Raw genomic sequence first — 27,262 nt, 5'->3', positions numbered from 1 at the left:
CATTTTAGGGTTTATGGCACATTTCTGGGGGTTTGCATATATACTGTCTAGCTCATGGATGCAGACTCACTATACTTACTTTGACTGTGCATTAAGGTTGCATGGATTTCAGAGCTGGAGTGGGTATTTCTGCATCACCATTGCGTAACAATTTGCTGCATCAGTTTCTTCCAGACACAATCCAGCTTTTCTCTGGATTTAAAACAGAATTGACTTTGTGCATGACAAGTCAGTCAGAAAAAGTGAGAGAGAATATAATCAGTATTTTTGTAGAGTGGGTGAGGAACATGAGTACTTTGTGCTCCTCAGTATGCTACTGTCAGAATCTCAAGCTTATATTACAACTGGTCCAATGTGAAGAGCAGAGAAAGGCATCATGGTCTACTGGAACCAACCTGGCTGTCTATATTGATTGTCTTATTGATATTTTATTGTTATAGCTGTCTAATTGACTGAAGCTGGTAGTGTCTCCTCTCTTGTTATGGTGACAATCTTCAGTGTCTCGCATTAAGACCAGACTGAGGGTGCTATGCTTGGTTATTACAACACACATCTGGTAATTTGTGAGGCTAGATGCAGAATAATTTGATTTACTGAGACCTGCTCTAGTATCCACCTTAAAGAGACAGCATCTTTTTTCATTGCAGTTTTTCATCGCATTTTCAGTTGCCGGAGCCTTCACCAGCGAAGGTGCCCAGACCCACTGAAGGCCAGGACTCCAACAGAGTTCGGACGAGTCGGGGACTCCGCTATCTGAACAGCCAGATCTCTCCTCGCAGGATCCTCCCAGCGGGGACACGGACGAGGAAGCTGATAAATCCATCCTGGTGGAGGGAGATGATCCGCGGCTGCTCAGATTATTTCGAAGGGATGAGCTTGATCCTATGATTTCTCGTGTTCTTGCGGAGCTGGGGATTCAGGCTCCGCAGCAGGTTTCAGAGCCTAACACGGTGGATCCGGTCCTGTCAGGGCTTTGGGCTCTCCTAAGACTTTTTTCCATTCCACCCGATGCTGTTGCAGCTCATGACGCGGGAGTGGGACAATCCAGAGGCCAGTCTGTGAGTAGGATGAGCTATGGAGAAGCTCTATCCGCTACCGGAGTAGTCGGATCTTCTCACAGTTCCTAAGGTGGATGCAGCCGTTTCCGCCATCACCAAGCAGACAACAATGCCAGTGACAGGAGCAGCTGCGCTGAAGGATCTCCAGGATCGGAAACTTGAAGTCCTTCTGAAGTGGATTTTTGAGGTATCGGTGCTTGGCATCCAAGCGGTAGTCTGCAGTAGTCTCATGCAGTGGGCAACCCTGAGATGGGTGCAACAGTTGCTCACTGCGCAGGAGCTCCCCCCGGCAGAGGCGGAGCAGGCAGAGCGTGTGGAGGCGGCAGTAGCATATACCACGGATGCTTTGTATGATCTCCTTCATACTTCCTCGCACACGATGGCCTCCGTGGTTTCGGTCGAGGCTTCTATGGCTCCACAATTGGTCCGCAGACATTTCTTCACAGTCTCAGTTGGGAGCTCTTCCGTTTAAAGGAAAATTCTTACTTGGTGACGATCTGGAACATCTCAAGTCCCTAGGGGACAATAAGGTGTACAAGCTTCCTGAGGACAAGCCTAGGCCTTCTAGGACCTTTGGTTCATCTCTTCCCCATTTTCGGGGGCAGCACCATTTTCGTCAGAGCAGAGCCCCTTCCTTCGCTCCGCAACAATCGTCGGCGAGGTCTCAGTCTTGGGCTCAGTCCTTTCGCGGCTGAAGACCTCCCCGCGACGGGGTCTCTCAAGGATCTTGCAGCAACAAGTCTTCTCAATGAAGGTGCGCCAACCCACTCCTCCGTTCCAGTGATAGGAGGTCGTCCTTTCTCTGTTCTTCGAGGAATGGATCAAGATTACTTCGGACCAGTGGGTTCTAAGCATCATCGAAAACGGCTACGTTTTAGATTTTGGTTGCCCGCTGTGAGACCTGTTTTTGGTGTCTCCCTGCGGGTCCCGGGCAAAACAAAAAGTGGTGAATCAAACCCTGTCTCTGAAAGCCCTGGGAGCCATTGTTCCAGTTCCTCTGGCCGAGCAAAGGACCGGCAGGTACTCCATATATTTCGTGGTTCCCAAGAAGGAAGGCTCTTTCCGCCCTATATTGGACCTGAAGAGAGGGAACAGAGTGCGTCAGGTGCCTCGCTTTCGCGTGGAAACTCTGCGGTTAGTCATTGCGGCCGTCCACTCAGGCAAACTTTTGGCCTCCTTGGATCTGACGGAGGCTTATCTTCACATAGGGATCTGCGAGTATCATCAGAGGTTACTAAGGTTTATGGTCCTAGGTGAGCATTACCAATTCCAGGCACTTCCGTTCGGATTGGCGACGGCTCCCCGCGTCTTCACAAAGGTGATGGTAGTAGTGGCGGTGGCTCTCAGCTGGGAAGGGATCTTAGTTCATCCCTACTTGGATGATTGGCTCATTCAAGTGAAGTTGGAGAAACTTTGCAAGACAGCAGTTCGCTCGGTTTTGCAGCATCTTCACTCTCTCGGATGGGTTGTCAATTTTTCCAAAAGCCATTTGGTCCCGTCCCAGGTGCTAGACTTCTTGGGAGCCTGGTTCGACATGTCTGTCGGCAAAGTATTCCTTATGCAGGAGCGCATCGACAAGCTGATGTCTCAGATTCATCGGCTATTGGCCCTGCCGATGCCCAAGGTATGGGATTATTTGCAGGTTCTCGGTTCTATGGCACTCTGGAGTTAGTGCCCTGGGCCTTTGCTCATATGAGACCTTTGCAGAGAGCGTTGCTTTCCCGCTGGGATCCCAAGTCAGAAGAACCCGCCAGAGCCAGTCTCAGTTGGTGGTTGGTTCCCGACCACTTATGGCACGGGGTGGACCTGGAGGAGCCCCAGTGGGTAATTGTAATGATGGATGCCAGCCTCTCCAGTTGGGGGTGGTTTGCCAATCGTGGTCGACACAAGGTCAGTTGACACATCAGGAGGTAAAGTGGTCCATAAATCGCTTGGAAACAATAGCAGTACGCCGCTTTCTCACTCTTATGTGGCATCACTTGGTGCAGATCTTGTCCGACAATGCGACAACGGTGGCATACATCATTATCCCAGGACAAGCAGGATGCTAGTCCTCACATATGGGTGACGTCACTGACTGAGCCCTATCACGGAAAACTTTCTGTCAAAGTTTCTAGAAACTTTTGACTGGCACACTGAGCCCACTGAGCATGCCATGATATTCTCAGCCACAGGGGTCTCCCTTCAGTCTTCGTTTTTCCTCGCTGCTTTTGGCATTGCAGAGTAGGCGCCTGTGTGAGATTTCTCACACAAATTCTGACTAAAAATCAGATCAAAATTCTTTTTTTTTTCTCTCCCACAATCGGTGTTTCCCTCGTTACCACCGGCCGGTGAGTAGATAAATTCCCTTCTGACTCATTTGAGTTTGAGAATTTTTTCTTCAGATATCCATCGACAGCTGTTGGGGTTATCATGGCCATGGGATTTTAAAAATGTCCCAAATGTAATCGGACCATGTCGATTACGGATCCGCACCTCGAGTGTGTACTTTTGTTTGGGCTAATCTCATGATGTCTTATCCTGCCCGAAATGTGCAGAAATGACTACTAAAGATCAGAAAGCACGACAAGAAAAAATGGAACATTTGTTCCATCTTCAACTCTTACCTTCCCCATCAACGTCCACTCAGTTGTCTCTGGCCAGCGCTTCAAAAAGGATAATCCTTAAGAAACGTCTGGAAGGATCAGGGGACCGTTTATCACCGGCCCCATCCGTAGCATCGACTAAATCAGCATCAGAGCATCGGTCAAAGCATCGACATCCTTTGATTCCGGAATCTCTACTAACCCTGGAGAAGTCGACAGCCAAGCGGCCTCGCCTTCAGGAAACACCGAGGCGTTCACCTTCTCTCAAGGTACCAGACATCAAACCTCCACAGGGCCCTGTAGTAGGACCGCCACCACGTATAGCTGCTCTGCCTGCACCAGCTATTACGGAGGAATTGAGCGGATTTATCCGCCAAGTGATGCTAGAAGTGCTCCAAGAGCATCGATGCCGGTGCCATCTCCGAACATAGGACCAACACCGATGCCATTACCTGGGGCTCCAGGACAACCGGAATTCGCACTATTCCAAATGCTGTTGAATAGATTCGATGCCCTCATCGGTGCCTTCCCACCGCAACCTACTCCTGCTAAACCTGCAGGACTAGGGGATGTTCCTGGACAGAAACCTGTCGATGATCCTCAACCAGGGCCTTCAGGTCTCTTTAGACCACTGATTCCATCACTTCCACCGAGGTCTACTCCTACTTCTCCTTCTCCTTCCGGACAAGTGCCATACGACTCATGGGAGGAGAAAAATACTGATTCTTCATCGGAAAGCTTCATGTCTGACCTGTCTCCCCCTGAAGGCAGGAAGAAGTCTCCACCAGAAGACTTGTCCTTCACCAATTTCATAAAAGACATGGCAGACACAGTTCCCTTCAACTTAGTGTCTGAGGAGGATACACGACAGCAGACTTTAGAAGTCTTACAATTTGTTGACCCTCCAAAAGAAGTCCTGGCTATTCCTGTCCACGAAGTACTTTTGTACACAGAGACATTGCGCCAACTGTCGTTAGTTCCGCAAGACTCTTCCTCATCAATGTCTCGCAGTCCACCAAGGAAAGAAACCAGTAAACCTTTCTACAGGCAGAGACTATATTATCCACCGGCATCCAGGGGTAGATCTTCTCTTCCACAAAAAAGATCTCAGCCCAGACAGCCTAGAGCCACTAGGCCTCAACCGCCACCGCAGACGGGACCGGCTGCAGGTTTTTGAGGCCACCACCAGAGAGCAAAGCCATCTCCACAATCCCAAACCGAACCTGCCAGTAGGAGGCCGAATTTCCTCCTTCTACAACCATTGGTTGCAGATAACACTAGACCAATGGGTAATCTCAATAATATCACGAGGTTACCAACTCAGTTTCCTCTCAACTCCAAGAGACTTTCCTCCAAAACCTCTTTCGTTAAACAAAAATCACATAATTCATCTACAAGCAGAATTATCCACCTTTCTGAGAGCCAGAGCTGTAGAACCAGTGCCCCGGACTCAGCAGGGCAGAGGATTCTACTCCCGTTATTTCCTCATTCCAAAGAAAACCGGAGGCCTACGTCCCATCCTAGACCTCAGAAATCTCAACAAATTTCTAAAGAAAGAAAAGTTCAGGATGGTTTCTCTAGGCACCATGCTTCCCCTTCTTCAAACAGGAGATTGGCTTTCTTCTCTGGATCTACAAGACGCTTACGCTCACATTCCAATATTCCCTCCTCATTGCAAGTATCTGCATTTCCTGGTGGGTCATCAACATTTCCAGTTCAGAGTACTATCATTCAGACTTGCCTCAGCTCCCAGAGTATTCATGAAATGTCTAGCAGTAGTAGCAGCACACTTACACAAGGAAAGTGTCCACGTTTTCCCCTATCTAGACGACTGGCTCATCAGAAGTCAGTCTCAACAAGGAGCTTTGGCTTCTCTCAGCCGAACAATTACTCTACTTCACTCTATGGGGTTTCTCATCAATTATCAAAAGTCCCATCTCATTCCGTCTCACCTACTTCAATTCATCGGAGCAGAATTGAACACCATCCTTTCAAGAGCTTTTCTACCCGAGGATCGGGCAGACACACTCTCCCTATTAGCAAACTCGCTACACTCGCAGAAACAAGCAACAGCTCATCAGTTTCTAACTTTACTGGGCCACATGGCCTCCACAGTTCATGTCACTCCTATGGCAAGACTAGCCATGAGAATGACCCAATGGACATTAAGGTCACAATGGATCCAAGCCATTCAACCACTGTTTTCTCCAATTCAAGTAACCCACCAACTGCGTTCTTCTCTCATTTGGTGGATCAACAGAGACAACTTGCGCAAGGGCTTACCCTTCCAACAACCAGTCCCACAGATAACTTTAACTACAGATGCATCCACCTTAGCTTGGGGAGCTCACATAGACAATCTCCAAACCTAGGGTACTTGGACAAAACTCGAAGCAATATTTCAAATCAATTTCCTGGAACTTCGAGCTATACGTTATGCTCTGCATGCATTCAAGGACTGCCTTTCACACAAGACTGTTCTAATTCAGACGGACAATACAGTAGACATGTGGTACCTGAACAAACGGGTTTGTATCTCCTTTGTCAAGAAGCCGCACAAATTTGGGACTGGGCCCTAACACATTCCATATTCCTCCGGGCCACTTATCTAGTGGCATCCACAACGTAGTTGCAGATCGCCTCAGTCGTCAGTTCCAACCTCACAAGTGGTCCCTGGATCCCTTAGTAGTGACCAGGATATTCCAACGTTGGGGACAACCAACAATAGACCTCTTTGCATCACACCTGAATCACAAAGTGGACAAGTTCTGTGCTCTGCACAGGCAGAAATACCAGCCAGCCAAGGTCGCCTTTGCTCGCCCTTGGAACTCAGGCCTTCTATACGTGTATCCTCCGATACCGCTAATAACCAAAACTCTAGTGAAGCTACAACAGGACAAGGGGTCCATGATACTCAAAACCCCATATTGGCCTCGACAAGTATGGTTTCCTATACTCCTAGACCTCTCGATGAGAGAACCAATTTGCCTGGGTGTAGCTCCCAATCTCATAACTCAAGATCAGGGCAGGTTGCGCCATCCCAACCTTCAATCCCTATCTCTGACAGCATGGATGTTGAAAGCTTGATCTTACAACCACTCAATCTTTCAACTAATGTCTCTCAAGTGCTTATAGCTTCATGTAAACCTTCCACACGAAAACTATTCTTCGAAATGGAAAAGATTTACTTTGTGGGGCACGCAAAAGAACATAGACCCTTTCTCCTGCCCCACACCTTCTCTGCTAGACTACTTATGCCATCTTTCAGATTCTGGTCTCCAGACCTCATCTGTAAGAGTACACTTAAGTGCAATCTCAGCTTACCATAACAAGATGGGAGATGCACCAATATCCAGTATGGCAGTATACCAATATCCATACAACCTCTTATCAGTAGGTTTATGAGAGGTTTAACTCGCCTTAAACCACCAATTCGGCCACCTGTCACAGAATGGGACCTGAATCTGGTCTTAACAAGGCTCATGCGTTCTCCTTTTGAACCCATGACTTCCTGTGATCTTAAATTTCTCACATGGAAGACTATCTTCCTCATAGCCATTACATCAGCTAGAAGGGTTAGTGAGTTACAAGCACTTTATTTATTTTATTTATTTATTTATTTAGATGGTTTTATATACCGACAACCGTTTGCACATCGTGTCGGTTTACAAGTAACTTATAACTAATGTATATATAGGCATGGCCTTTACAAAGAACAGTGAAACAGTAAATGCAGTAACAGATAAATAATAACTAGATAAAACTAGAGGAGGGGGGAATTAACTGAGGTGACATGGGGAGGGGCAGGGAAAGGGTAAACTGTGACAAACAGGGGGGGGCAGGGGAGGGGTAAACTGGGGCACTGGGGAGGGGGGCAGGGAAGGGGCAAACTGTGGAAACAGGAGGGAAAGATTAAGCACTGGGTTTGATTCCTACATGACAGTGGTTCTCCGGACACATCCAAAATTCCTCCCCAAAGTAGTTACGGAATTCCACTTGGAACCAATCCATAATTTTGCCCACATTCTTCCCACGATCTCACTCTCTCCAAGGTGAAAGGGCCTTACATACCTTGGACTGTAAACATGCGCTAGCATATTACTTAGACCGCACTGCAGTCCATAGGAAATCCACTCAACTCTTTGTATCTTTTGATCCAAACAAACCGGGTAATCCAGTGGGCAAACACACTCTCTCCAACTGGCTAGCAGATTGCATAGAATTCTGTTACGAAAAAGCAGGCCTTCCTCTCCAAGGGCGAGTAAAGGCGCATTCAGTAAGGGCAATGTCAACCTCAGTAGCACACTATCGGTCAGTGCCAATACTCGACATATGCAAAGCAGCAACATGGAGTTCTCTTCACACCTTTGCAGCTCATTTCTGTTTGGACAAAGAAGGATGACAAGATTCAGCCTATGGACAATCTGTCTTAAACAACTTGTTTCCAGTATAATCCCAACTCCTTCTACATCCAACCTGCTGTGATTTTTGGCTGCCTCATTTTTACCAACAATACTACAATGTTGCTTCACTACAAAATGACTCAGCCTCTAGCTTGCTAATCACCCATATGTGAGGACTAGCATCTTGCTTGTCCTGGGATAAAGCAAAATTGCTTACCTTGTAATAGGTGTTATCCCAGGACAGCAGGATGTAGTCCTCACGAAACCCACCCGCCACCCTGCGGAGTTGGGTCCGATACGTTTTATTATTTTATTTTTTGCTAAAGCTTATTGCTGCATACGAGACTGAAGGGAGACCCCTGTGGCTGAGAATATCATGGCATGCTGGGCATGCTCAGTGTGCCAGTCAAAAGTTTCTAGAAACTTTGACAAAAAGTTTTCCGTGATAGGGGTCCGTCAGTGACGTCTCCCATATGTGAGGACTACATCCTGCTGTCCTGGGATAACACCTATTACAAGATAAGCAATTTTGCTATCGTCAAGGGGGAGCAAGAAGTCATCCGGTGGCCGGGGAGGCAGACAAGCTAATGGTCTGGGCGAAACGCAATCTCGCTCGTTTGGCGACCTCACACATAGCCGGGGTAGACAACATGCAGGCAGATTTTCTCAGTCTTCAGCGGTTAGACCCCAGAGAGTGGGAGCTATCTGAGGAGGCAATGCAGCTCGTAACTCGTCGGTGGGGTGTGCCTCATCTGGACTTGATGGCAACTTGGCGGAACGCAAAGGCGGCTCGTTTCTTCAGTTGCAGATGGGAGCACGGGGCGGAAGGAGTGGATGTTCTGGTTCTTCTGTGGCCCCGCGACATTCTGCTTTACGTGTTTTCCTCCCTGGCCGTTGGTCGGCAAGGTCTTAAGAAGAACAGAGACCCACCCAGGGTCAGTCATCCTCGTAGCCCCGGAATGGCCACGGAGGCAGTGGTTTGCGGATCTGGTCAACTTGGCAGTGGACGACCCCTTTCGTCTCGGTCATCTTCCAAATCTTCTTCGGCAAGGTCCAGTATCTTTCGATCAGGCGGCTCGCTTTTGTCTAGTGGCCTGGCTTATGAAAGGAAGCAGTTGAGAAAGAAGGGTTATCCTGATTTGGTCATTTCCACCCTCCTATAGGCATGAAAGACATGTACTTCACTCACATATGTTCGGGTCTGGAAGGTTTTCTATTCCTGGTGTAGCAGCTTGGATGTGTCCCCGCGACGAGCCTCCATTGTTTATATCCTTACTTTCTTGCAAGAAGACTTGAAAAAAGGCTTAGCATACAGTTTTCTCCGGGTTCAGGGAGCAACTCTGGGCTGTTTAAGGGGAAAGATTGATGGGGCGTCCCTTGCAGCCCAAATTGATGTAGCACGTTTTCTGAGTGGTGCTAAGCATTTGAACCCCCCAGTTCGACCAGTGTGTCCTTCTTGGAGTCTGAATCTGGTTCTCCGGGGGTTGTGTGGACTTCCTTTTGAGCCTCTCAAACGGGCAGCTTTTACAAGACCTAACATTCAAGACGGTCTTGCTCGGCAAGGCGAATATCTGAGATTCAAGCGTTGTCTTGTAAGGAGCCTTTTCTGTGGATTTCCGATTCGGGGGTGTCTCTTCGAATGGTACCCTACTTTCTACCAAAGGTTGTGTCAGGTTTTCACTTTAATCAATCGGTGGAGTTGCTGGCTTTTCCAAATTTGGATTCTAATTCCCCCCAGGCTCGAGACTTGCAGAAATTGGATGTCTGAATTCCCCTTCGTTATTTGGAGGTGACTAATGCTTTTCGGTTGTCGGACCATCTCTTTGTCTTATGGAGCAGTCCTAAGAAAGGACACAAGGCATCCAAAGCTACCATTGCCCGATGGTTGAAGGAAGCTATAGCTTCGGCATATATATATATGTCATGGATGGACAGTGCTGGAGAGTCTGAAAGCTAATTCGATCCGAGCTCAGGCAGCATCTTGCCACAAGAAATTTGCAAAGCGGCTACTTGGAAGACTCTGCACACGTTTGCTAACCATTACTGTTTGGATGTCCGGGCTCCGGAGGTCGACTGTTTTGGCAGCAGTGTTCTTCGAGTGGGACTCTCCAGGTCCCACCCTATGTAGGGCAGCTTGGATACATCCCAGCGGTCTGGACTGATCTGGGTACGAACAGGGAAAGAAAATTGGTTCTTACCTGCTAATTTTCATTCCTGTAGTATTTATTTATTTATTATTATTAATATTTTTTTTATATACTGACATTCGATCTGAGATATCACATCGGTTTATATTCAGGTACTGTAGGTATTTCCCTATCACCAGAGGGCTTACAATCTAAGTTTGTACCTGAGGCAATGGAGGGTAAAGTGACTTGCCCAAGGACTAGTACCACGGATCAGTCCAGACACCCCAGCCCAGGGTATAATAATCTGGAGAGTCCATTTAGTATATGTATTTGTCCTTTTCAGTCTGCAGAGTATCTTAAAGAGAATGTCAATATCGAAGATAACCATAACAGTACTCCTTCTATGTACATAGTTTTAAAGTTTACTATTGGGCTGTTTTTTTGATCTAGCCATTGGTTCTTCAAATTGGTTCTTAAATTTGATTCATTCTGCTATGGTATTGATTATACTGAGGGATCATAGGTGGCACACCAGTACAAGAGGGGGTGCCTCACAAGTTTTTCTCTGTCTCCATCTGCTGGAAGGGAGGCATAACCCAGCAGTCTGGACTGATCTGTGGTACTACAGGAACGAAAATTAGCAGGTAAGAACCAATTTTCCTTTTGTTATTGCTTAAAATCCTCAGCCTTGCAATGTTTTTTCATAATTTTGTAAATAAAGCATGAATGCCTGTAACATGCAATGTTTTACTGAGTGCACTTTAAATTTGGATAATGTTCTTTTTTTCATGTAGCCTTTTGTATGGGAGGAAGAGAATTTTAATGAATTCAGGTTTAAATGTCCATTCTTCTTCTGTTCTGTATATCTTCTACAGAGTCCTCCAGTGTGTTAAATGTGTTGAATCAGCCGAACAATGAATCTGTATCATCCACTTTGCCTGCTTGCACCCCTTCTCTACATTTCATGTGGCTTCTTCATGGAGTGCCATTGCTAGATTCTAAATACCTGTGTTCTTTTCGTAGTGATGCCTTTGAACTCAACTTCATGGATGTCAAACCCTCCAGTGGATATTACGATTTTTCTGTCAGTGTGGAAGGAGACAGTCGGTACATCGCAAATCAAGTTGAGGTGTGCAACCAATATATTCCGATTTATCACAGTAAATGTTTTTCTCTTAGCGTTCTGGTTGCATCTTTGTATCATTTCTTTAACGCCTTCTTGCGGGTGGTCTTGGAACTTACAGCTGGTTCTTTTGTGTTTTTTGTAAGTGGTTTGTGCTAGATACCGCATGGAAAGATAAATGTAAGTTTCACTCAGATACAGCTGTAGCAGTGCACCTCAGTTTTGCTGCATACCCTCCTCCACTCCTCCCCCACACCTGTCCATATGGAGCCTGTATGCTGTACTAGAAATGTACAGTTACCTATAACAGTCTTACTTATACCAGTAAACCCTAGTAACCCTTCTCCCTGATTCTTGTAATGCTTAATCCATTGCAACTGTTTCTGCAGATCTGCACTGCTGGTTACTGCTGGTGTTTCTGCCCAGCAAATTCCCTTCTTGTCCACCCATCCACCTACCTTGGCTCCTTCTTTCAGTTCTAGCAATACTTTTTATTTTCAGCTCACCAGTGTTCCATTTCTGGGCTATAATACAGTGCTATTAATGCTTCTCATTCTTAACCCATGGTGTTAATCTCCCCCACCCAGACCCCATCAACTATCCTGTCCTAATCCTCTCCTGAGGACAATCTGTAAATACGTCAAACAGTTCAGTGGTCTTTTTAAAAGTATCACAACCTACTAAGACTCCAAGACAATACTTAAAGCTACCCAGAGACTTAATTCAGGCTGCCAAATTCATCCATGCATAATCTAAACCAGATGGGAATCCTGGCCTCTCAGTGACTGATTTAATAACCCAGAAGCCCTTGTTTCTTGTTCCTTGAAAAAGCTTTGAATCTCACTTTCTGCCTCTTTATTGCCATGGAAAATCCTTGCACGCTTGGTGTTCTCAGTTGTAAACCCTGCTGAGAGGTGCTGTTTGTGGCCTGTCTCTTGAGTGGTTAATGAAGAGGTCAGACTTGCAGGGCTAGTACCTTATTGAGGCGCAGAGAGTGGTCACTTATCTACAAGAGCCGACCCTAGCAGGACTTTTCAAATGTAAGGCCATAATTGCACTAGTAATCTCACTTAGAACATCAGAAACAGATTGATGGGACTGTTTTAATCTCTCCAGAGGAGCTGGAACGCATTAGCACTGCTGGAGTTGTGTGACGGATTTCTAATGAGAGACTTCATTACGGGGGAGGGGGGGGAATGGTGGTTGTCAAGGGAGCTACGTTTTGAAACCAACATTAGCATTAATTGTCCCTAATGCACTAAAGTGTTTGACAGTAATGGGCCCAACTTGAACGGTGTTACTCATTGTGGCTACGACTGCTTTTGCTGCCATTAAAATACCTCCCAGAAACCTATGTGGCACAACCTCTGAGGGAGCTGTATGGCATGGAATCAAATAACACAAAGGTCTGATTTTTTTAAATTGTGCTTTTAAAAGCAAGTATGAGTCAATTCATTGTGCCACGGAGTTCAGATTTTGTTGAGGAGCGAAGAGGATAGTACGCACAGGAAGGATGAGCCGGAAATTGTTTCTAATGGAGGATAATCTGTAATGATAGGACTGTCGGAATGCTTGCCTTCCAGCACACCATGCAGAAATACAGGAAAGTCCAAAATAGCCCTCACATGCCCTCTCACTAGGATTATAGGTATCTTTTAGTGTCTAGATGTCTTTCATGTTTTAGATCACTCATGCGATCTTCTTTGTCCTTCAGTTGAAAGTCAAGGTGTCCACTGAAGCTGGCATTAGCAATGTGGATCTTTCCATCGTGGACAAGGATCAGAGCATAGCACCAAAGACCACAAGGTAAAGCAAAGCTGAGCATAGCAATGCTGAAGAAATAAAAACATGGTATATATCTTATCGTAAGTGTGGGTGGAGAAATTTTGGGACAGTGTCTTAAAGAGAAGAAATCACTTTCTAAAAAAACCCCTGTAATTTTGTACTTTGGTTTGGCATTATTTCCTGTAGAAGCTTCACAAGTAACAAATGTAGAGATAAAGGTCAACACAAAAAGTTATAGGTGAGACACTTTTATTGACCTAAATACCCTTGAGACTTGCTGTTGAGAGTGACAACCTCTTCATGAGATCAATGCAGAGGTAGACTAATGGGGCAACCACAATACAGTTAAATAAGAAATCAAACATAGAAATGTGATGACAGAAAAAGACCATAAGGCCTTTCTAGTCTGCCCATCCATAGAACTACTCAGCTGTACCATCCCTACCACTCCCTCAGAGATCCCCTTTGCTTATCCCATTCTATTGAAACAGACAAATCAGTAAATGTGAAGCTACTTTTGGGGTGAAAGATGACAATTTCCTGTGCCCCAGTAATTTCCACAGGTAACTGAGGAGGTGAGGAAAGCACAAAGAGAAGGGGGGGGGGAGGGAGGGAGACATTGTTTAGTGTGTTTGAGAGGCAGCGGAGTTTTCAGTGAGCAAGTAAGCGGCATGGTGGGACTCGGCTCTTTTCTGTGGTTTAAACATGTGATTTTGGAAAGTTTTTAAAGTAAATGGCATAAAAAATATAAATTTAGAATGAAATTCAAACCAACACCAACTTCTGATTTTAAGATGGAACAGGTTTGTGTTCTGAATCTTAGGCAGCAGGCTAGAGGGAAGCAGGTGCTTCCAGTGGTGCTGTGGCTGGGTGTTTAGTTGCAGGCCAGAGGGAAGGAAGCTTTTCTGTGTGGGGCTGCCATTTTGAGTTATTGTTCCTGGGGACTCAAGGTGCTACGTTTCCTTTGTTGTACTGTGGCAGGGGCCAGACCATGCCACGTGTTTTTCCCCTCCTACGTCTGAGCACTCCAAAAGCTTCAGGGCCTGCGGCAGCATGTGATCACAGCTTAACTCAACCATGTGTTGTTCGGACTGTGCCGCGGGGGGGAGGGACCCTCTGGACAAGCTGCTGACAGGAGGGCTTACCCGTTTACAGGACCCTATAAAGAGGGTCTCGGGGGGAGATTTTATAGCAAGGATTAGAAAGGCTGCACAGGACACAATGAGGGGCCAGCCCGAAAGCTCCAGGACTCCCCTCCCCCTCTTTCTCTGGCGATAAAGGCTGGAGCTGAATGTCAGAGGGTGGAAATTTTGAAATTGCTTGAGGAGGAGGAAAGTGAAGGTGAAAAATTCTCCACAGAGTTTGTTTTTCTCATCCACAAAGCCAGTGGTTCTCAACCCTGTCCTGGGGACCCCCCCAGCCAGTCGGGTTTTCAGGATATCCACAATGAATATGCATGAGAGAAAATTTGCATGGCAGTGTATGCAAATTTTCTCTCATGCATATTCATTGTGGATATCCTGAAAACCCGACTGGCTGGGGGGGTCCCCAAGACAGGGTTGAGAACCACTGCACAAAGCCTTTTTGGCCAGAAAGACTGAAGGGACTAAACTATCTCTACACCAAAAAGAGCAGCCCCATTCTAAGAAGACAAAAAAAGTCTCCAGTCAGGTGTTCGAGGACTCTTCTCCACCAAATGGAGCTCAATCACCCAGATGGGGATTTGGACTCAAAGGATTCAGACAAGTTGGACAATCTGGATGAGGATCGGACAAACCTGGACCGTGAGCTAGAAAGGAACCGGGACAAGTCTGGGGATTTGTCGGAGTCTGAAGAGTTCCCTGTTCCGGAGGGAGATGACCCGAAAGTGATCCATCTTTTCCGTTAAGATGAATTGAAGCCACTTATTTCTCACGTTCTGAAGGAGCTGGGAGTGAAGATGCTATATGAGGATGTGGATAATAGTGGATTCTGTTCTGGACAGTCTTTGGGGTCCTGCTATGGTTGTTCCTTTGCCTAACTATTTATTTATTTATTTATTATTTTTATATACCGACATTCGATCTCAATCGAGATATCACATCGGTTTACATTCAGGTACTGTAGGTATTTTTCTATCCCTAGAGGGCTTACAATCTAGGTTTTGTACCTGAGGCAATGGAGGGTAAAGTGACTTGCCCAAGGTCACAAGGAGTGACAGCAGGACTCAAACCCTGGTCTCCTGGTTCGTAGTCCACTGCTCTAACCACTAGGCTATTCCTCTTCCCTATCTAACTAAGTGAAGAAATTAGTAGACCAGAAGTGAAATGCTCTAGAGGCTGGGCTAAAGGTGGCAAGGGCGATGGCGAGATTATATCCCTTAACTGAAGATGTCTTACAACTCTTGACTTTGCCCAAGGTAGATGCCTCGGTGTCAGCAGTCACCAAGAAAACCACCATCCCGGAGATGGGTTCAGCTGTGCTGAAAGATGTCCAGGATTGAAAGCTGGAGATCCAGTTAAAGAGGGTATGCAAGGTTTCAACCTTGAGCCTGTGTTCGACCATCTGTGGTAATCTGAGGCGAGGGCCTGTTTGCGATGGGTGCAGAAGTCTCAAGAGAAAGCAGGAGTCTCCGAGGAAGATGCTCAAATGGCAGCTCAGTTAGAAGCTGGGATTTCATATGTTGCACTTGCCCTGTATGATCTGATTAGGACCTCAGCCAGGAGTATGGTGTTGACAGTATCGGCTCATTGTCTTCTCTGGTTACGCAACTGGTCAGCAGATATGTGGTCCAAGTCTCAACTCTGTAATCTTCTCTTTAAAGGGAAACTGCTTTTTGGTGAAGATCTGGAGCAGTTAATGAAGAGTTGGGAGAGTCAAAAGGAAATAGGCTGCTGGAGGATAAGAGCAGCAATAGGAAGTCTTTTCCATTTTGCTCACGTTTTCAGGATGTGAGGCGTTTTTGTCCCAACAAAGGTTCTTCATCTGTGCAGAAGTCAGGTTCCGGGAGGCAGCAGTTCTTTCGAGGGTCCCAGACACTGGCCAGGGATGGAGCTGGTCAGGGGGCCACAAGCAGCAAAACCTCACATTGAAGCCACATTGGTCCACTCTCTCGATGAGTCAGTCAGAGGATGGCTGACTCAGTTTTATGGAGAGTGGACTAAGATAACCTTGAACCAGCGGATTCTGGAGGTAATAAGAGACGGCTACACTTTAGAATTTTCTCGCCCCGTTATGGAAGCCTTCATGGAGTCTCACTGCTTGTCCTTAGGCAAGCAAGAGGTGTTCGAGAATCCCTCTGTTTCCTGCACAGATTAAGAGCAATCGTGCCAGTTCCAACAGCAGAGCACCACGGATCCCACATTTTCGTATTTAAATGTTGACAGTGATAACAGCTGTTCGCCAAGGAGAATACCGGGTCTCTTTGTATTTAACGGAGGCCTATCTTCACATCCCCATTTACACCGAGCATCAGAAGTTTCTTTGATTCATGGTGCTGGGCCAGCATTTTCAGTTTCAAGCCCTTCCCTTCAGGTTAGCTATAGCACCATGGACCTTCAAAAAGGTAATGGTAGTGGTAGCAGCCGCATTGCAAAGGGAAGAGGTTCTGGTTCACCCTTATCTGGACAACTAGCTTATTCTGGCAAAGTCGGAAGTGGAGTATGGCCACTCAATTCAGAGGGTGCTGGAGATGTTGTGGACTCTGGGTTGGATCGTGACCTTGGCAAAGAGTCATCTTGTCCTGAGTCAGTCTTTGGAGTATTTGCGGATGAGATTCAACACCCGTTTAGGCAAAGTGTTTCTCATCTCGGAGAGGATTCTGAAGTTGCAGTCTTAGGTAACACAACTGTTGCACATTCAGGTACTCAAGGCGTGGGATTATCTGCAGGTCCTGGGTTTGATGGCTTTGACTATAGATCCGGTACCGTGGGCCTTTGCTCACATGCGTCCGCTCCAGAGAGCACTTCTATCCCATTGGGATCCATTGTCTGGGTTTCATCAGTCCTTACCATTATTAGGAGTCTCCAGATCCAGCCTCTCATGGTGGCTGTTGCAGCCCAGTTTGGAGCGAGGAGTGGATCTGGAGGTCCCGGACTGGGTGGTGGTGGTGACCACGGATGCCAGCCTCAGAGGTAGGGGGGCTGTTTGTTAAAGGTGGACAGCCCAGGGACAGTGGTTCTCAGAGATCCTGGTCTATAAACCATCTGGAAACAAGAGCGGTTCGCGAGGCTTTGAAAATCTTTCTTCCTCAAGTGCAGGACTGAATGATGAGTTTTTTTGGACAATGCAACAATAGTGGCATATGTCAATTGACAAAAGGGGACGAAGAGTCAAGGAGTGACTCTGGAGGCCCAAGAATTGTTTGTCTGGGCAGAGCAATCCCTGCGGGGGATTGCGGCATCTCATGTGGCAGGAGTGGACAACGTTCAAGCGGATTTTCTCAGCAGACAGCAGTTGGATCTGAGAGAATGGGAGTTGTCGGAGGCTTTCAACCTCATTCGGACCAGATGGGGCGCTCCCCAGCTGTACTTGATGGCGGTGCTCAACAGTGCCAAAGCGAGCAGATTTTTCAGTTGCAGAAGAGAGTCGGGAGCTGAAGGAACTGACACTCTGGTTCTTCTGTGGCCAACAGGGATTCTGCTGTACGTATTTCTTCCACGGCCACTTGTAAGCAGAGTCTTGCGACGCATCGACTGTCACCCGGGCAGGGTTGTGGTGGTGGCACCAGAGTGGCCTCGGTATCCCTAGTTTGTGGATCTGGTTCATCTGGCTATGGATGGGCCCCTCAGGTTGGCTTACCTGCAGGGCCTTCTCAGACAGGGACCTATGTTCCTAGATCGGGTGGATCACTTTTGTCTCGTGGCTTGACTTTTGAATGGAGACGTTTGAGATCCAGAGGATATTCAAAGGCGGTGATCACTGCATTGCTTCAGGCTTCGAGACCCTCCACATCACTGGCTTGTGTCAGGGTGTGGAGGGTGTTTGAGGCCTGGTGTATGGAAAGGCATTTAGATGCGTTAAGGGTGGATGTTCCCATATCCTGTCCTTTTTGCAACAGGGATTGTTGAAGGGACTCTCCTTTAATTCTCTTCATGTACAGGTGGCGGCCCTAGGATGCTTTCAAGGGAAGGTTCAAGGAAGGCTGTTGGCAACTCACCCAGACATTGTGCATTTTCTCAAGGGAGTTAAGCACCTACGACTTCCAGTTCAAAGGATTTGTCCTTCATGGAATTTGAACTTGGTGTTGCAAGGCCTTTTTGAGCCCCCGTTTGAGCCGTTGCATAAGACGTCATTGAACAACCTTTCTTTAAAGACAGTGTTCCTAGTAGCTGTTGCTCAGCCAGACTAATTTCGGAGTTGCAGGCTTTGTCCTGTAGAGAACCATTTCTGCGAATTTCGGATGATGGGGTCTTTACAGACCATTCTCTCATTCCTACTGAAGGTGGTTTTGACTTTTCACCTAAACTAGTTGGTGGAACTTCCCATGTTCCCGATTTTAGAGTGGGAAGGCTGGCTAATGAAGGATCTTCACTGCTTGGACATTTGGCAGATGCTGTTGCGTTATCTGAAGGTGACTAATTCCTTTCGGCAGTCGGATCATCATTTTGTTCTGTTTGGTGGCACAAAGAAGGGAGCCAAGGCTTCTAAAGCCACTATAGCTCGTTGGTTAAAGGAGACTATATTTTTGATCTATTTGTCTAAGAGTCTACACTCAACCAGCGTGCAGGCAACCTCTTGAGCGGAGTGTTAGATGGTGTCGCCACAGGAGATTTGTAGGGTGGCCACTTTCACCAAGCATTATCATTTAGATGTAATAGTTCTTGAGGAGGCGACTTTTGGTGAGTGTTTTGAGAGCGGGTCTTTCGGGGGCCCGCTCAGTATATGGAAGCTTGGATACATCCCACTTGCATGGACTGATCTAGGGTATGAACAGGAAAAGAAAATTGGTTCTTACCTGCTAACTTTCATTCCTGTAGTACCACAGATTAGTCCAGAGACCCATCCCCTCATTTTGTTTTCCAAAAGACAGCATAATCGTGAGTAGTATTTTCTGCAGAATTTACAACTGTATATAGTTGGGTTCTAGGACCTATATGAAGCTAGTTGTCTGTGGCCTTGGATGTGAGGACTCCAGTTCAGGGTGCTCCAGCTTGTCTTGCATGTTCTCCCTAGAAGGGGACATTATTATTTGAGATTAATGTGGACTCTACATTGGCTTGGGACTGCAGGTGGCTCTCTCAATTAAGTAGCAGTGCCTGAAAGGTTTTTAGTTCTCTTCCATCTGGTGGTAGGGATGCAAAATCCACGTCTGGACTGATCTGTTGCACTACAGGTACAAAAATTAGCAGGTAAGAACCAATTTTCCTATACCATTCCTCAAAACAATAAAATCAAGGACTATAAAGCATCGATCATAATAGTAAAAACTTACTAATAAAAACAATACATATTTCAGAACAGTTGTTAAATAAACAGCCAGTAATTAAACATTTATATAAAATTATATAAACTTTCCCAAATATCAAAATATTTCAAAATAGCAGCCATATCAAATAACACCCAATAATTAAAGCTTATAAGGATTTTAAAAATCCCCTGCTTTCCTTACCTGGGAATTTTGATTTCCAGTCACCATGTGATTGCCATGGATTAGCACGTGGGGCAGGGAGGGGAACTTCCTCTCATATACAACACAGAAATGCTCTTACACAAGCTTATACATATGCTTGTTCACAAAACAGATGCTCTTTGACCCCCACACACACAGATGCTCTTACACATACTCATTCATACACTTGAATGCTTTTTCACACACGCATGCTCTGACATGTGCTTGTTCATGCACACATGCTCTTTCACACACCCACACACACGCAGATGCTCTTATACATGCTCGTCACACACCCACAAGCTCATTCACACACACAGATGCTCTCACACATTTTCCTTCATACACAACATATGCTTTCTCATACTTACATGCTCTTTCACATATGCAGTGTCCCTTTTTTTTTTTTTTTTTTTTACACCTGGGGCGGATAAGTTCTTCTGCTGTGCTTCTCATCTTCTTTGCGGCTGTCAGCACAGCTTCCCTTCTTTACTGCCGATGGGACAGGCTCCACCAGCAGCCAGCATGGCTGCCTTCTCATTTTTGCCACCAACAGGATGGGCTCCCTCGGCGGCCAGTACAGCCGCCGCCTCTTTGCCACCAACTGAATGGGCTCTGCTGCTGGCTAGCGTGGCCTTCTCTTCGCCGCCAATAGGATGGGCTCCACCAGCGGCTATTATGTCATCCTTCTCTTCTTCACTGCCAACGAGATGGGCTCCGCCAGCAACCAATATGGCAGCCTCCTCATCTTCACCCCCAGTGGTATGAGCTTCACCAGCAGCCCACAGCGTCTCTTCAGTTCTTCAGCTCCTCTTCTAGCACATGGGCATGTCATCTATTTGTGCCACAAGGTTCTTCTTTTACCATGTTAAATGAGTCTGGGGACAAGGTGAAGCTGCCGCCAGAGGATCCTTTTAAGCGACACATTTGCTGCTCCAAATTTTGGCCATCTGAGGCGGCCACCTCACCCTACCTCATTATACCCTTGATCCACAACACTCGAGACATAGAAATGACGGCTGAAATAGCCCAAACGGCCCATCCAATCTAACCAGCAAACTCCCATACTTATCAGTTTCCCATACTCAGTTTCATAGACCGCCAAGGTTTATGAAACTGTTGGGTTACTGTTTGAGTCCAATTTCCAAATTCCCTTGTTGGTTACTGTTTAAGTCCAATTTCCCACCACCCGCTGCTGTTGAAGCAGAAAGTAATGTTGGAGTTGTATCAAAAGTGAAGTATCAGGCTTATTGATTAAGGGTAGTAACCACTGCATCAAGCAAGGTACCCCCATGCTTGTTTTCTCAGACTGTACAGTTCAGTGGCCTTGTTGGTTGTTGTCTGAATATAAATCCTCTTTTCCACATTTCCCTTGCTGTTGAAGCAGAGAGTAATGTTGGCGTTGCATTAACCGTATGAAAGCTTATTGGATAAGAGTAGTAACCACTGCTTCTTTTCTTCATTCCCATCCTCTAGCCTTTAGGGATCCACTATGTTTATCCCATACCCCTTTAAAATCTTTCACAGTTTTAATCTTCACCACTTCCTCCGGAAGGGCATTCCAGGCATCAACCACCCTATCCGTGAAGAAATATTTTCTGACATTGGTTCTGAGTCTTTCTCCCTGGAGTTTCAAATCGTGACCCCTGGTTCTGGTTTCTTTCCAATGGAAAAGGTTTGTTGTTGGCCATGGATCATTAAAACCTTTCAAATATCTGGAGGTCTGTATCATATCACCTCTGCTCCTCCAAAATGGTGTGTGGTCATTTGATGGAGACCACCCACCATTTTGGTTGCCCTTCTTTGGACTGCCTCCATCCTGTCTCTGACCCTTTTGTGGTACGGACTCCAGAACTGAACACAGTACACCAGGTGAGGCCTCACCAAGGACCTGTACAAGGGGATTATCGCTTCCTTTTTCTTACTAGATTTTCCTCTCTCTATGCAGCTCAGCATTCTTCTGGCTTTAGTTATCGCCTTGTCACATTGCTTTGCCGACTTCAGATCATTAAGACACTCACCCCAAGGTCTCTCTCCTGCTCCGTGCACATCAGCTCTTTACCCCCCATCACATACAGTTCTTTCGGATTGCCACACCCCAGTTGCATGACTCTGCACTTTTTGGCATTGAATCCCAGCTGCCATATCTTTGATCACTCTTCCAGCTTCCTTAAATCCTCATTCTCTCTACTCCTTCCGGCGTGTCCTCTCTGTTGCAGATCTTAGTATCATTCGCAAATAGACAAACTTCCCTTCTTTCTCTTCCGCAGTGTCTCTCACAAAGACGTTGAACAGAACCAATCCCAACACTGGTCCCTGTGGCACTCCGCTTAACACCATTCTCTCTTCAGAGAAGGTTCCATTTTAACATCACATGCTATTTTCTATCTGTCAACTGGTTTGTAATCCACGCCACCACCTTGGCGCTCACTTCCAAGCTTCTCATTTTGTTCATGAGTCAAAAGCTTTACTAAAATCCAAGTAAATTGCATTGAGCGCTCTTCCCTGATCCAATTCTCCAGTCACCCAATCAAAGAAATCAGTCAGATTCGTCTGACAGGACATTCCTCTGGTGAATCCATGCTGCCTCTGATCGAGCAACCCACTGGATTGTAGATAGTTCACTATTCTTTCTTTCAGCGGTGTCTCCCTTATTTTTCCCACCACTGAGGTGATGCTAACCAGCCTGTAGTTTTTTGCTCCACCACCGCTCTTCTCCATTCACTTGGCACCAGGCCCATTTCCAGGGATCTATTGAACAGGTCACACAGCAGACCCGCCAGCACATCTCTGAGCTCCCTTAGTATCCTGGGATGAACCTCATCAGGTCCCATGGCTTTGACCACTTTCAGTTTTCCTAGCTCTTCCCATACATTCTCTTCCATAAATGGAGTTTTGTCTACTCCACCCCCTTCCGGAGTTTCGTTAACTAGCGACGGTCCTTCTCCAAGGTCTTTCTTAGTGAACATCGAACTGAAGTATTTGTTTAATATTTCTGCCATTTCTTCATCTTTCTCCACACCTTGATGCTTGTCTCCTTTTAATTTTGCTATACCTCTTCGGACCTTTCTCCTTTCTCTGATATCTGAAAAATGTTTTGTCACCTCATAAGAACATAACATAAAAACATTCCATACTGGGTCAGGCCAAGGGTACATCAAGCCCAGCATCCTGTTTCCAACAGAGGCCAAACCTGGCAAGTATCCAAAAACTAAGTATATCCCATGCTACTAATGCCAGTAATAGCAGTGGCTATTTTTTAAGTCATCTTGATTAATAGCAGGTAATGGACTTCTTCTCGTCCAAGAACTTATCCAAACCTTTTTTGTGGAAAATATTTTTATTGAATGCAAGAACAATTATACATAGCAAAGACAGCCAAACACAGATAATTTTCTATCCAAGCCTTTTTTTAAACCCAGCTACACTAACCACATCTCCTGGCAACAAATTCCAGAGTTTAATTGTGCGTTGAGTGAAAAAGAACTTTCTCCAATTAGTTTTAAATGTGCCCCATGCTAACTTCATGGAGTGCCCCCTAGTCTTTCTACTATCCGAAAGAGTAAATAACCGATTCACATCTACCCGTTCTAGACCTCTCATGATTTTAAACACCTCTATCATATCTCCCCTCAGTCGTCTCTTCTCCAAGCTGAAAAGTCCTAACCTCTTTAGTCTTTCCTCATAGGGAAGTTGTTCCATCCGCTTTATCATTTTGGTCACCCTTCTCTGTACCTTCTCCATCGCAACTATATCTTTTTTTGAGATGCGGCGACCAGAATTGTACACAGAATTCAAAGTGCGGTCTCACCATGGAGTGATACAGAGGCATTATGTAATTTTCCGTTTTATTCACCATTCCCTTCCTAATAATTCCTAACATTCTGTTTGCTTTTTTGATTGCCGCAGCACACTGAGCTGATGATTTCAATGTGTTATCCACTATGACACCTAGATCTCTTTCCTGGGTAGTAGCTCCTAATATGGAACCTAATTGTGTAACTATAGCAAGGGTTATTTTTCCCTATATGCATCACCTTGCACTTATCCACATTAAATTTCATCTGCCATTTGGATGCCCAATTTTCCAGTCTCACAAGGTCCTCCTGCAATTTATCACAATCTGCTTGTGATTTAACTACTCTGAATAATTTTGTATCATCTGCAAATTTGATTATCTCACTAGTCATATTCCTTACTCGCTTTACCTCCTTGGCAATCCTTTCCTCCACCTGACTTTTTGCTTTCTTGATTACTTTTTTTTGTCTTCCTCAGTTTCGCCAGATATTCTTCCCTGTGTTCCACTTTTTGGGATCCTTTATACTTCTTGAATGCTGCTTCTTTTGCTTTTATTACGTCGGTCACCTCCTTTGTGAACCAGATAGGTTTCTTATTTCTCTTACTTTTGTTTACTTTTCTAACACATAGATTTGTTGCTTTTGTAATTGCTCCTTTTAGTTTGGTCCACTGTTGTTCCACCTCCAGGTACGTCCCCATTTCGACAAAGTCCGTATTTTTGAAATGCAAAACTCGGGTTTTCATGTGACTTCTCCATGTCTTACTTGTAATGTCAAAAACCATATCGTTTGCTCACTGGTGCTGAGGTGGGCACCCACCCGGACATTAGAGACATTATCCCCATTAGTGAGCACCAGGTCAAGTATAACTTCCTTTACTGGTGGGTTCCATTACCATTTGTTTGAACAGAACCCCTTTCAGGGCATCCACTATCTCTCTACTTCTGTTAGATTCGGTAGAAGGGATCATCCAGTCTACGCCCAGCAGACTAAAATCACCAATAATCAACACTTTCCCCTTCATTCCCACCTTTTTTAATGTCTTTGATCAGATCTCTGTCTAGTTCTTCAGTTTTGTCTTCTGGTGTCCACAGTCACAGGATTACAAGGTTCCTCTTCCCTTGCCTGTCCTGGTGAAGGTCAGTAATTTTTTTGGTAGTCTGTTGCTCAAACCCTTTTGCAAGGGGGTTAGTCTATCAATTATCTTTTGGGATATGGTCTTGACAGATGCAAGTCTGACCAGCTGGGGAGCTTATTATCTGGACCAAGTGGTCCAGGGGCTGTGGTTTGCGAAGGAGGCGGCCTGGTCTGCAAACAGATTGGAGATCAGGGCGATCATACTGGCCCAATGTCATTTCGTGACCCTGCTCAGGGAGAAAATGGTCAGAATGCTTTCTGATAATGCCACGGCTGTGGCATATGTGACAGACAGGATGGCACCAGGAGTCTGGGAGTGTTGGAAGAGATGAATCTTTTTCGCGAGAAAGTAATCTACAGTTCTAGTCAGTGGCTCGCTAAGGATATTTCCTTGAAGATAGTTTTTCTAAAAGCCATCCATTCCATGCACCATATTTCAGAAATTCAAGCACTGTCTTGCAGAGACCCCTTCTTGATCATAGCACCAGACTGTTGGCTAGTACCTTCCTTTTTACCGAAGGTGGTGTGTCAGCTTTCCATCTTAATCTGTCCATTTTTTTCTGCCAGCCTCTTTCAAGGAGTATTGCCAAGGCCCTGGGTAATAATCAGGTATCTGTAAGTGACTAATTCTTTTGGTAAGACGGACAGGCTTTTTTGTATTGTTTGGAGGGTCACATAAGAGCGAGGTGGCATCTAAAGTTAACTCTGGCTAGATGGATTAAGGACCCTATTACATCAGCATATTTGCGCAGGGGCCAGCTATTGGCGCTCATTCATTGGTGAAAGCAGCTGCTGTGACACCTGCAGAGTGGCGACTTGGTCATCCTTGCATTCATTTACAAAGCATTACAGAGTGGATGTTTTTTGCTAAGGAGGATGCAGCTTAGGGAGCTGGGGTTCTCAAGGCAGCCCTTACTTCTCCTTCCCTAGTTAGTAGGGTTTTGTACTTCCAACCTGTATGGCCTGGACTGGACTGATGAAGCAGGAAGAAATGGAAGGAGAAATGTTTACCTGTTAATTTTTGGGGGTCTGATTTCAAAAGTCATTTAGATCGATAACTCACAAGTTATCAGTCTAAATGGCCAGTTTTGCCATATTCAGCCATATTTTAGGTTTGGTTTTTTTTTTTTTAATTAATTTGCACATATTTCTACAAACCTGATTTCGCTTTGTCATCATGGGGTATTGTGTGTAGATTGAGGAGGGGGAAAATGCGGATTATCCATTTTTAGAATAAGGCTGTAATGTAAAAATGTAATAAAAGTGAAGGGATATGGATACCTTTTGAATGCACTTTATATGGACTGGACTGGTGTAGCAGTATTCAGAATTAACAGAGAAGTTTTCCTTTCTGCAGATAAACCCCCGTTTTCTTATTATTATTAGGTGGGCCTGGAAATAGCAGATGAAGGGGAGATGGACAAGCAGTGGTCTTATATTGTGCATAATTGTGTATTTTAATATTGTATCTCACTCCAGTGTTGTGAGATTAAGGATGAGTAATCAAGGGTTAACACAAATAAAATCCCGTTTGAAAATTTCAAAGTCCTGGATTTTTTTATTTCATAGTAATGATGCACTTAGCAGTTTTTCCTTACCAGGATCAAAACAGAGCTGAAGCCTTGAGTGAAACTTTAAAAATGAATTGTCTTGCTCTTTTTCTTTTTAGAGTAGTCTACCCATCCAAAGCAAAGGGAACGTTTACCTCTGACAGCCACCAGAACTTTGCTCTGTCCTTCCAGCTGGTGGATGTAAACACAGGAGCAGAACTCACGCCACATCAGGTCAGCAGGCAATATATGTAATTGCCTTCTTTTCCATGCTTTACTCTCTAGAAGAAATGGCAAACAGTTTTTCAGTTAAAGTACTAAGAGATCCATGTTGAGAAAGCCAGGGAGCAGGAAAGTTTTGTACAGGTACAATTATCCAGATAACTTTACTCGTACATTCAGCAAAACATATCCGTGTACACGTTTTGCTGAATATACTCTGATAAAATCGGTTATCCGAATAATTAATGTTAATAATAATAATTAATAATCTCTGTTATCTGTTAAAATGTTAAATGTATTTATAATGTTATTTATAATGTTATTTGTTATAATGTAAGCCGCCCATGTGGCGACAGTTTTATTTCACTGTACACCGGTGTGATATGTATTTTATACAGGAACGTCGGTTTATAAAAACTAAAAATAAATAAATAAATAAATTATAGGCCAATTATAGCACCACCAGGCTTACCTGAATAACTCTATCAAGATAACGCTTATTATTGGCACTGTCTGATGGAACTTAAGCATCAACCCCGGAACACCGCTTCACCGCTTTTTTGAAATTTGAAATCCAGCTAAATTTTGTGCGGTTGGTGATTTACCTCGACAAAATTTAAAAAGAAAGTAGAGAGGAATTTTTTAAACTAAAGATTTGTGTGGTAATGCCGAGAGTATGATCTTCCTAAAAGTTTTGTTTAATCAGATTGGTGAAGTGGAGGGAGAATCTCTTTTCCTTTTTCTCTTTCCCTTCTCCATCCATCTTTTCTCTCACTCTTTCCCTACTATCCTTTTCTCAACTAGCCCATTTCATCCTCTTCACTCAGCTCAACTTCTCTCTCCCTCTCACCTAGGATCTTCTTGTTATCACCCTCTCTCTCCTC

At 45.3% G+C, this 27,262-nt stretch overlaps 1 protein-coding gene across 2 annotated transcripts in view; it reads left to right on the top strand.

The window, feature by feature from the left end:
• RPN2 (ribophorin II) overlaps positions 1–27,262 on the top strand; it is a 124,347-nt gene that overhangs the window by 45,983 nt on the left and 51,102 nt on the right. For both annotated transcript variants that reach the window (XM_029613863.1, XM_029613862.1), the window contains exons 9-11: positions 11,199–11,304; positions 13,013–13,104; positions 26,276–26,390. In XM_029613863.1, the coding sequence (XP_029469723.1) occupies positions 11,199–11,304; positions 13,013–13,104; positions 26,276–26,390 (313 nt within the window). The remainder of the gene's footprint in view (positions 1–11,198; positions 11,305–13,012; positions 13,105–26,275; positions 26,391–27,262) is intronic.

Source organism: Rhinatrema bivittatum, chromosome 8, assembly GCF_901001135.1.
Source record: "Rhinatrema bivittatum chromosome 8, aRhiBiv1.1, whole genome shotgun sequence".
Classification (NCBI taxonomy): domain Eukaryota; kingdom Metazoa; phylum Chordata; class Amphibia; order Gymnophiona; family Rhinatrematidae; genus Rhinatrema; species Rhinatrema bivittatum.
This window is presented reverse-complemented; position numbering and strand designations above follow the sequence as displayed.